The sequence below is a fragment of the Penaeus japonicus genome, unplaced genomic scaffold (assembly GCF_977035675.1).
Source record: "Penaeus japonicus unplaced genomic scaffold, GWHDUDI00000001_assembly GWHDUDI00000029, whole genome shotgun sequence".
Classification (NCBI taxonomy): domain Eukaryota; kingdom Metazoa; phylum Arthropoda; class Malacostraca; order Decapoda; family Penaeidae; genus Penaeus; species Penaeus japonicus.
Window position 1 is genome coordinate 7860244 of NW_028234431.1, and position 11720 is coordinate 7871963.

At 34.3% G+C, this 11720-nt stretch overlaps 1 protein-coding gene across 2 annotated transcripts in view; it reads left to right on the plus strand.

Moving 5' to 3' along the window:
- The window catches only part of LOC122256862 (uncharacterized), a 6370-nt gene extending 706 nt beyond the window's left edge, over positions 1 to 5664 (plus strand). Inside the window, exons 2-5 of one of the 2 annotated variants that reach the window (XM_043021820.2) lie at positions 2593 to 2703; positions 3087 to 3318; positions 3556 to 3962; positions 4172 to 5664. In XM_043021820.2, coding sequence (XP_042877754.2) covers positions 2601 to 2703; positions 3087 to 3318; positions 3556 to 3962; positions 4172 to 4320 — 891 coding nt within the window. In that variant the 5' untranslated portion in view covers positions 2593 to 2600 and the 3' untranslated portion in view covers positions 4321 to 5664. The remainder of the gene's footprint in view (positions 1 to 2592; positions 2704 to 3086; positions 3319 to 3555; positions 3963 to 4171) is intronic. The other variant, XM_043021822.2, reaches the window with a different exon arrangement.
- The last annotated feature ends 6056 nt before the right edge of the window (positions 5665 to 11720 follow it).

Consider the following 11720-nt stretch of genomic DNA (forward strand, 5'->3'; position numbering starts at 1 on the left):
TTCCCCCGTCGGGGATGGGTTAATAGCATTACATTGACTCTGTTATCAAGGGGGAAAAGAAATGGACTAATATCATAAGTAAAATACCCAGTTGTGGCGGCATTAATGGAAAGACACGGCCTATACACTTTGTGCTCTGGGTAAAGCCAACAAACGTATAATATATATATACTGGTGCTACAGAGCTTGTGCTGCTTTCTTATTTGATGATGAATTGTCAGGGAAGCCCTATTAATGATTAGCAAAATAAAAGTTTTACCAGTCGCATCTGACACCCACATTGGAGGTAATGCAAGTAATTGTAAGTTTTCAAACACATTACTGAGGTGAAACATCCACTCTGATTGGATTGTAAATATGCAACAGCACTTATAATTCATCTTTATTTTTATATCAAATAACATTCTTATTTCCAATGTGTGTTGTAGATGAGTGACTCAAGAGATTACTATGAGAAAGGCCAGCTGACCTCCATCATATATTTTCTTACAAGGTGAAGCTTGTAGACCTCTTGGGCAATTTATTATTAAAAAAAGAAACCAGGGGAAGTTCCATCTTGCTAAAATATAGATGGTGGAGGTTGTTGGTCCTTTTCTGGATTACTGATGGCATGTAGGTCATGGCAATTGCTTGTGTCATTGGTTTTAATAAGTTTTACCATATTTTAGCAGAGACCAGTGTTTCATCCTCAGTTTTATGAGACTTAAGGTCAGTCTTTTAGTGTGACTTTGAGCACTTTCATCGACAACAAGCAACCTGGATGCCTGTGTGAAAGTTAATGATGAAATTTGATTACCACAAATATTATAATGGTTAACTTCAATCTGATAAGTGTAAGTTATACACATAAAGCAACTGGCTAGCTCAGTGGTAGTGCAAGGACCTTGTCATTTTTTCCAAAGAATTTAGTGATCTTAACTGTATCTTCAAACATCGTTATCTTTAAAAAAAATGAAACAGGACCAACAGATAAAATAATTTAATATTATGATATTTGCAAGCAATTTTTTTTGCATGATCTTTGTATCCTCAGAAACAAAGTGTCCAGACTGGTTATGTATTTCAACTCACAATTGTCTGTGTCCTTCATTCCCTGCGTAACTATTGGAAGTATGATGAGAATACACAAAAGCTCCATAAATCACTTGTATTTACTCAAACATATCCATGAATATCAATATTTTCATATGCAGCTCAACTATATCCTGTGCAGTCAATATTAGTAAGATACACAAGCATTAACTTGTTACAAGATATTCAACCTCTCTCTCTCTGTGTGTGTGTGTGTGTGTGTGTGTGTGTGTGTGTGTGTGTGTGTGTGTGTGTGTGTGTGTGTGTGTGTGTGTGTGTGTGTGTGTGTGTGTGTGTGTGTGTGTGTGTGTGTGTGTGTGTGTGTGTGTGTGTGTGTGTGTGTGTGTGTGTGTGTTCCATCTCTACATAAAAAAGGAAGTAGATGTAAGTCTTAACTTTTTTTGAATAACAAAGTAGTAGTATGAACACTGATGGGTTACATTATTTTTGCAGTTACAAAATAGAAGTACAAATATTTCATATTAGTAATTTCAATTGATTACCATATGAAGGCTGATAATAGTGCAGCATATCATCTGTATTCTGACTAACTCTCTTTAGATTTATCAATATGGTATCCATTAACCTGTTGCTGAGGGGGGATAGATTTGCTTACCCAGGCTCCAGGATGAGTTGTATTTCAGAGTGAGGCAGCTTCATCAACAGACCTTGATTTTACCCACTCCCTATTAGCCACTCACTATAGAGCTAGAGCCATTTTTGTGTTTCATTTTTTTTGTCTGTTTTACTGTATTTAGAGACTTATATCTGTCATATCACAGGCTCTATCAATTCTGAAGTTGACTAAAATTGTAGTTCAGGGTCTGTATCAGCTCATTATTTTCTTTATACTCAGTGTGATTGAATTATTGCTGTTTAAGGAAGGACAAAAGGCAACTTCATGTGTGCTATCATGAACGAATACAAAATATATATCCATCCACAATGAAGATAACATGAAGACGTAGGGAAGAGGAAGGAAACTTGTGCTTATGACTGTGAGTGCCACAGTAAAAGGCATCCCTTCTGGCACAGGGGCACATTGTAGACATTGGGCATGGTTTGAGTCACCTTCCTCCTTCCATATCCTTCATCTGCGGTCCTCTAGAGCAAGAGGTTGGCAACTTGCTATGTACCATTGCTCTATAAAGATAGTCCTTGCTAGAGACCATAGATGGGTGCCATTCAAGGCTCTCTCTCCTGCTGGTTCTAGAAGAAAGTGGTGCCATCTAGGTTTTGGATGTAAGGTGAAACTCATTTTTCCAAATATTATGCCAGTTATAATAATTATGATTGCTATTGTTATCATTACTCATAGTACAATAAAATAACATAGCAATCGAAAATCCCCAAACGTCATGACGCCTGTCGTCATGCCAGAGCTCCTGCGTCATGTATAATGAAAAAAACATGTCACCCGTCGTTAACGGGTTAAGTATAGTATCTTCTTGAAATATAATGACAAATTTATAAACTGCTAAAGTTTGTGACATGATATATAAGATTTAACTTCACTTTCAGACTAAAAAATGCCTTACAAATTGAGGATATCTGAAGAGGAGGTGCGGGCAGAGTTAGAGAAGATGGGATTCACTAGCATACCAGACGAAACAGTGGAAGTTTTTCGTAGAGGTCAGTACCTATTTACTTCTGTAATGTTTGTGCAAAGAAGTGTTGATGATTTATTATGACTCTTAAAGCTATTTTTGCAGTTAAGTTTTAATGCTTCAAAAGATTCACCCCCTTTACCTTGTATATATATAAATCACATTAAATTAATAATTTTTTACTCCCAAACAAATGTAGTCATAAAGTTTACAGGTCAGACTTTCATTATAAAAGGGAATTTTTATTTGAAAAATTCTTTGTAGGCCACAATGTTTGTTTGTGCTTGAATATCATGTAAGCTGGCACAGTTTATTATACATATTCACATTTTTATGAATAGATTTTTTCCATTTTTCTTTTTATGTTTTCCGTAGATTGAATTCATCATCTTATTGTAAATCTTTCAGATCTCCTCAAGCTGATTAAAAGTGACCTACGTAAGCTTAAGCAGGACAAACAGCTGTTGGAAGGGTCAAGAGAAGAGACAACATATTTCAGTCCCCCAGCAACAATAGGGAGACATGGCCACACTCGAGAGAAAGCAAATCGGCCTGAAGCATCAACACCTCTCTCACCCAGAAGGCCAGCTAGTTCATCGAGGCTTAGTAGTAAGGATTCTAAACATCTGAATACTGACAGGTATGTAGGTGCTTGAGAGAGAGTCTATTAGCAATTCTGGTAAATACTTTGCTCCCATATTTTTACTTTTCAAAATCAAATGAAAATAAGATGATCGACCCCTCTGAATAGGGGTCAGGTTACAGGAACCTCAACATTTGTTTTGTTAATGTATAAGAGAAAGTTTAGAATTCAAGTTGAACATTAACTCTATCATTCAGTTAATCCATACCCTTATGTATCTCCTTGACATTTCAGTAGAGTTTTATCAGTGAGCGATGAGGATACTGCCATAGAAAGTGGATACTCAGACTTCGAGAGTGAATCCTCCAGGCCATCCTACTCCTCAGAGGAAGTGGATGACTCATCTTCTTCTATCTACCTAATAAGTAGAAAAGGCCAAGCAGGAGCCAGATCTCAACCAGTCGACCCATCAGCCAAGCGAGGGGCCTTTCCCTCTTCTCGTAGGGAATCCAAAGACTCGGCAGAAGACTCACATCAGGGATCACAGGAGTCAGCTTTTGATTCACACAAGGTGACAGAAGACTCATCGGTTGATTCTCACAGAGGTTTCAAGGACTCTGCTGTTGCACCCTCAAGGAGTATTGCTAAGGAGAAGCAGGAAGTTGCAGTCAGACCTAAGAAAAAAGTTGTAAAAGCTGCTGGTGAGTAATGTGTTAATTATCTTAGGTTGAATAAGTCTGGCAGTTATTCTTAGGATTTTAGTCATATGTATCTCTTCTGTCTATAGTTCTTTTTATTCAAATACTTACAAATCTGAGATAGGGGATTAATTGAATTTCCAATAAAATAGGATTTGAAATTAAATATTTTAGGTTCAATTATGAGACCCTCTAACATTTTCTAATTTCAGACTCCTTGCCTGGATATCCTAGTCGGCCTGATCCAGTAAACTTGTATCATTTTTACAAGGCACACTGGGATAAATTCAAGACTCCAGGTGAAGACCCCAGATCAAAACTTCGCTGGGAAGTTCGCACAAAGCTTTTCTATTCATCTTGACACCAGAGAAAATTATAATACTAATTAAGCACTCGCAACCTATAAATAACTTTTTCACCTGTGTGCCACCTTGATTTACCTCTAGTTTTAGGAAAATCACAAGTCACAGTCTCCAGATTATTATCTTCCTCTTCACTTTATTTGTATCTCCTCCTCCTTCATCGTTTTCTTCTTTGTTTGTTTCTTCTCCTTTCAAAAAATATATTAGTCCTTTGAATCTTTCTTTCTTTTTTTTCTTTTTCTTTCTTCACATAAGAATCTAGAGATATAAAAGTCTTCAACCAAAGATGACCTAAATATAAGGAAAAGATCAGTAACAGTGTGGACAGATAAATGACCAGACATTGGAGAGCAACCTTCCCTGCTTTTGCCATTTTGTTAAAGGAGTTTTATTTAAGGGTTAATGCATAAAACTTTGATGCCAAAAGATTGACCATGTTGCAAGAACTTTGTCCTCATCCCATAAAGTAGCAAGGACAAATAGTTGTTTTTGTCACTCCTTGACATGAGAAAGATTTTATAACTTCATGGCTGTGAATATTTTTATTTCAGATATTTTAAGTAGGTTTTCCCTTTTTCATTTATTGATTCATGATATGATTTATGAAATACAACCATTTTTAATTATATTTATAGAGAGGATTAAATTTTAACAGTGATGGATTGATTTCAGAAGAGCTTATAGTATCAGTATATTTATAAATAATGTATGACTTATTCTTTTGCTAATATTTTCTTGTTTTCTTTATTTTACTATGAATATTTTTAAAGTATATCTTACAATCACAAACTTTAAATTAATGAAAGTTACCAAACACAACTTCAGGTTTATGAAATTTGTTGACTTTTCACTGGTCCAAAAGGGCTTTAATGATAAAGTATGAAGATATAACAAAATGTAAATAACTATTTTTAAAGTGCATATATACTTTATTTACATGAATATTACAGATCCCTTCTCATTGTCTTCCATACACACACCCAGGCAGATAAGAAAAGCTTCATAATCTCTATATAGCTCAAGTCATTAACAGATCTTCTTTTTCAGATTTGCCTTCCAGATTAAATGATAAACATAGTGTATTCAGCTGTGTATGTTATCTCTATTATTTTGTTTTCTCAGCTTTACTGTATTAAGTCTAGCATTAATATATAATAAATGACTGATTAGTACATTCAGTACTAATGCACATGTATTACAATATCTTCAGTGATTTTTCTATGGGGCCAAGTGTTATACTATGCATATTTGGATTGATATCAACACTTTTTTAGCACCTTTTTTATATGCTGTCTATTGGAGCATTGATAGATGTTGCATGTGAGAATAAAATTTGTCTTTGATACTGTTGTATGCATGAACCTTTTATTTTATGAGTAAATATTTTGAATTTTATTTCACATACCATCTTACAGTACTGTTCCCCATAAATTACAAACAAATATTTTGAGATTAAGAAAAAAAATGTTGCTCTGATATAGTTATTTATAGTAAAGAAAAAAAGAAGAAAAATGCAATTACAAAATTTAAATATATGAAGCATTGAAGGCACTATCCATTCCAAGGAAATAAATATGAAGATGAAACTGGAAATACTATCTACTAATCTACTACCTCATTGTGACTTTTTAAATAACGATTCATGAATGTTAATTGTTTTATTCTTGGTCTGTCTTTATTCATTTTTCTATCTATAATTCCTTTTTTTCTTTCTTTTCATAAAGGGTCAAATTATAGAGCATTATGTATAATACAAATGATATTAAAAAAACAAAAGTGCAAATTTTAACACATGATGAAGGACAAATAATGAAACAAACTGTACCTTTCTTTCCTTTATTTACGAATAGTTACAATAATAATTATACAATGAAAAATATATCTGTATGTTACAAAACTTCCTCGAACTGTACAGGTTTTTATTTTTTTATTTTTTATTTTTTTGTCAACTGTCAAAGAGAACAAGCCAGGCTTTACACGACTGTCCCTGGGGCTGAATGGCCACAATGTGGACAGACTATGATAAGATGGGGGGAAGGGGGTGAGGGCCGGTGGAGCTTCCTCGCCGCTTTCTTACATTATTGGAGTTTTCTTTCCGATACTTTGCTTTAACTTTGTTTTTATTTCTTTTCTAAACACTTTTATATTTTTATTTATTCATTTTAAAATCTTCAGCAACACAGCAACTTAAGCTTGGAAAAGACACCACAATTCATTTGTTTCACTAATCTTTCTATTTAACAGTAATGTGAATTTACCATTTTTCTTTTTTGTTTTGCATTTTCTATTCTAACATTTGGTATGCAAGACATGAACAAGGATGATTAAAAAGTTTATTTGCTGATTGGACTTGTTCCACCTCTATTTTCAACACCATAAAGAAGTTCTGAAGACTCAAAATTAAAATAAAACTTTCATGCCCTGATACAAATAACTTGATGAGATCTCATACATTTCCACTTTGAGCAACTTCTCGGCAAATTTTCTGGTGCGTGACCTGCAACAAGACTAGGGAGGGTCTCTTTGCTTTGATAAACCAAAAAAGGAAACTTATAAGCTATCCCATATGACAAAGACTTATGATAAGTGTATTGTACAAAAAGACCCAAGTGTGTCCTGCATCAAAATGTGTGCGACTGATTTGAACACACTACATGCCGTACAATACATGTATTATAAGTAAATAAGACCGAAGAAAAATGAAGTAATACTAAAAAATAAGAATAAGAAAATAAATAAAAACACAAGAGAATGACAGTGGTCACATACAGCCCCAGAGGTCAGGTATAAAGGCATCAACAACAGCTAGCATAAATGCAGAACAGATGACATTGTGTCTCCCTCCCCTGTAATATCAGTCTTGTAAGGTACATAGTGATGATGGCAGTTTTCTAGTTAGCAAAGCTGCCTAAGGGAAATAGAAGTTTTTAATATACAAAGAAAACTTTCCTTTTCTTTTATCCAAAAAGGGGTTAACTTATCAACTGATAGCCTAAAAATTTAAGGTACAGAAGTGGTCCCATTAAAATGCAATAAATATACTGAAAACCATAGTAAAAGTTATTGCAGAGAAAATGGTGTTTTGTGCATCATGTATTTTTTTCTCTCTCTATTTTGGCAAATTCTGAAATGCCATTTGCAGATTTAAAATTGCTCAGATAATATACGCCAAATAAATATAACAAAACAGTTGCAGTTAATTTCAAAAGTCTTGTTTAGAATGCTTTTACATTCAGTTTTTGTTGTCGTTTTTCAAGTTTAAATGTGCTTTGATCTTTTTCTTTTCCACCAAATAACATAATTTACATGGATGTGCTAAGATTTGTACTTTAGTTTGTGATCCTTTCAAAGAGAAGTCGAAACACGTATGCAAAACAAGAGACCTTTTTTACAAAAGCCAACTGGGGGTCAAGGATGATTTACTGCCGACGCACGGGAATTAAATTCTACTTTAAAAAGCCGCAGTTTAAGGGTTAAAAAAGGAAGTTCAAAGGCAGTGCATCAAGCAAAATCTACAAGGCTGAAATTCCCTGTGTCTGTAATGGGCCTCTCATCCTAACAGTCCTTTTCCACCTGAGATCATTTATTTACTTATCCATTTGAACGCCAAATAAAATAAGAAGTTTCCCTGAAACTATTAAGCTGTTGTGAGGAACAGCTCAAGTACTTCCTTTCATAAAAAGAACGATATAGTTTTTTTTCCTCTTTGTATTTGTCCGTCTGATGTAACAAGGAAATTGAAAATATAACTATATGCAACCTTTCTGACACCAAAATAGTTTAGAAACTAAGTGAAAATAGCTAAAGGACACGTTTATGTCACATTTTGTAGGTGAGAAAAATCATGAAAATCACACTAAACTCTCATCCTTCACAGAAGGAGTTATCTTTGAACCTTAATCAAAATTTAACATACAAATTTCTCCTTTCACATCATTATGCATTATTGAACTTGGGAAAACAGGAACACTATAAAAAGGCAAAAAACAAAGTAAAAAATCAAATATATATAAATATATATATATAGTCTGATAAGTACATATGGAAATAAGAAAAAAAAAAAAAAAAACTAAAATAAAGGAAAATAAGTTGTATGCATATTTTCAGCACCACACAACCATGAACTAGAGAGCCAGCATTTTCTCTTTCCTCCATTATCTCTCTAAAGCTGGCATCTCATGACTCTCCCACACTGATAACACCATCATCTGATGTGCACATGCAAGCTACTGAATGCTTTCCTCTCCAGGACCAATGTACCTCCACCTACTTAAGATTACTAAAAAACGCACTCCTACTGCCCGTCTTCACCTCCAATAAGGATTATATAGGTACTTCTCATTTAATGATTCAGTGAATAAAAACATTACTTTGAATGTCTTCTGCGAGATCAGGGTCCCACTACACAAGTATGTTAGTGGTTTATGCACAGTTTTAAAAACCACTTCTGCCCTCGACATCGTTGTCTGCACAAGTGTAACTGCTGCACTGGATAATTATCAAATTAAAAAAGATAAAAAGGTGAGTAGAGGATATTTTCTAAAAGTAAGGATGATGATAATAATAATAATAATAATAATAATAATAATAATAATAACAACAATAATGATAATGATGATGATAATAATAACAATAACAATAATAATAATAATTGTTATCATCATCTCTGTAATTATAAAAAAACACAAATCAAAATGTGGATATAAACAAAAACAAAAAACTTGTCAAAGTAAAACATTTCCCATACTATGAATCTTGATGGGCCACAAAGGCACTGAACCACAACTTTAATAAAGGGCCTTTACACATCGGCTGGCCCACCTGTCCAATCAAAAAACATAGCTGGAAGGATAGAGAACTTGGCAGGGATGACATACTCCTCCATTCATATTTTTGCCCCTTTTGTGTATATTTGCAAAAGATTGTATCATCATTATTACCATTAACATTGCTATTATTATTACCTTTGTTATAACAATAATATTCATAATAATATTACTGATGATAATAAATAAATAAATAAACAAACAACATAAAATTCTATAATAATAATAATAATAATAATAATAATATCAATAACAGATAAAAACAAAAAGTGGAACTTTAAAAAATTGAAAATGGGATAGTATGTACTTGGCAGTTCTAAGAATATAATTTCACAGTTGATATGTCGTGTCAACAATGTACAAAGGACGTAGAACATTTCACTTGGAGAACACTTGCGGTTGCATCATGGAGAGCTTTGTACAGGTGCATGGATGGTACACATTCCAACAGCTATGTTTTCTTTTCTTCAACTTTTTCAACACTTTCTCATATACGAAAACATCCCAAGGCCCAGAGCCCATACCAGGAGTCTGTGAGAGAATTCCAGTGTTTTCTTTATTTTCGTTCCTTCTCATGCTCATCACCTTTAGTAATATTATCACAAATTATGTTCAAATGCATTTCCATACATTTCTTTTAAAAATAAAATCTTAAGAACTGTACAAGAGAGTCCACAAAAATATTCATATACACAGTAAGTACCAGTAAATAACCAGTCAGTACATCGTTCAGAGAGAGTGCAAAAAAGCTTATGTATGATCTGAAAGAACATGGCAATCATATCTTTTTGAACCAATACCAGCAATCTCAACAATAATGGCACTGAGAAAAAAAATCAGCCTGTTCTTTATCAACAAAAGCCAAAGAACCAGTGCTGCCTAATGCATCTGTTCTTCCTTGCACTGATTGGAGGAAATGCATCTGCCATGTCTGTGCTGCGGACACAAAAGTTGAACCTAACATCATTAACTCCTAAAGGTATGGTATATAACGGAAATATATATACATACTTAAAAAAGAAATGCTTCCAATGCTCATGACTTTATCTAAAAATATATTCACATACAAAAACATGAACCCTCCACTAAACAGAGGTAAATGCAAATAAAAAAAAATAAAAAAATAAGTGCATATATGTATGTATGTATATATGCTTATGTTTTCCATGTATGTTCATATGAATATATGTAAGTATATCTGAATGCATGTATGCACCCATGTATATTTGAATGTATGTCTGCATATTTATATGTATGTATGTTAGTATATATATATATGTATGCTTTTATATATATATATATATATATATATATATATATATATATATATATATATATTTTTATATTTGAATGCATGTCTGCACATTTATATGTATGTATGTTAGTATATATATATATATATATATATATATATATATATATATATATATATATATATATGTGTTATTATGTATGTGTGTGTGTATTGTGTGTGTGTGTGTGTATAGTGTGTGTGTGTGTGTGTGTGTGTGTGTGTGTGTGTGTGTGTGTGTGTGTGTGTGTGTGTGTGTGTGTGTGTGTGTGTGTGTGTGTGTGTGTGTGTGTGTGTGTGTGTGTGAGTGTGTGTGAGTGTGTGCATGTATGTGTATGTGCTTGTGTATGTGCTTGTGTGTGTGCAATTGTGTGTGTGTGTGTGTGTGTGTGTGTGTGTGTGTGTGTGTGTGTGTGTGTGTGTGTGTGTGTGTGTGTGTGTGTGTGTGTGTGTGTGTGTGTGTGAGTGTGTGTGAGAGTGTGTGAGAATGTGTGTGAGTGTGTGTGTGTGTGTGTGTGTGTGTGTGTGTGTGTGTGTGTGTGTGTGTGTGTGTGTGTGTGTGTGTGTGTGTGTGTGTGTGTGTGTGTGTGTGTGTGTGTGTGTGTGTGTGTGTGAGTGTGTGTGAGTGTGTGTGAGTGTGTGTGAGTGTGTGTGAGTGTGTGTGAGTGTGTGTGAGTGTGTGTGAGTGTGTGTGAGTGTGTGTGAGTGTGTGTGAGTGTGTGTGAGTGTGTGTGAGTGTGTGTGAGTGTGTGTGAGTGTGTGTGAGAGTGTGTGTGAGAGTGTGTGTGAGAGTGTGTGTGAGTGTGTGTGGGGGTGGGGGTGTGAGTGTGTGTGTGAGTGTGTGTGTGTGAGTGTGTGTGTGAGTGTGTGTGTGAGCGTGTGTGAGAGTGTGTGTGAGAGTGTGTGTGAGTGAGAGTGAAAGTGAGAGTGAGAATGAGAGAGTGATTGTGAGAGTGTGAGTGTGCGAGAGTGTAACAGTATGTGTGTGGGCACAGGTGTGCATCACATGCATGTTCCCACTTATATCTATATATGTAAAATGTATATGAATATGTGGCTTGTGTCTGTATGCAAATATATATTATTGTGTATGTGCACAATTCCCTTTCATGAAAAGCATCTATCAAATCCTTTTTCTCTCTTCATCATATTGCACAACAAACTATAAATATGGTACACAGACAAATGTAGAAGGAATGCATTTTGATTTCAACTTTGTCGGCACAGAAAATGTATCTAATGTCACAAGGCTTTCTGCAGATAATTTAGACATGAAAGACAA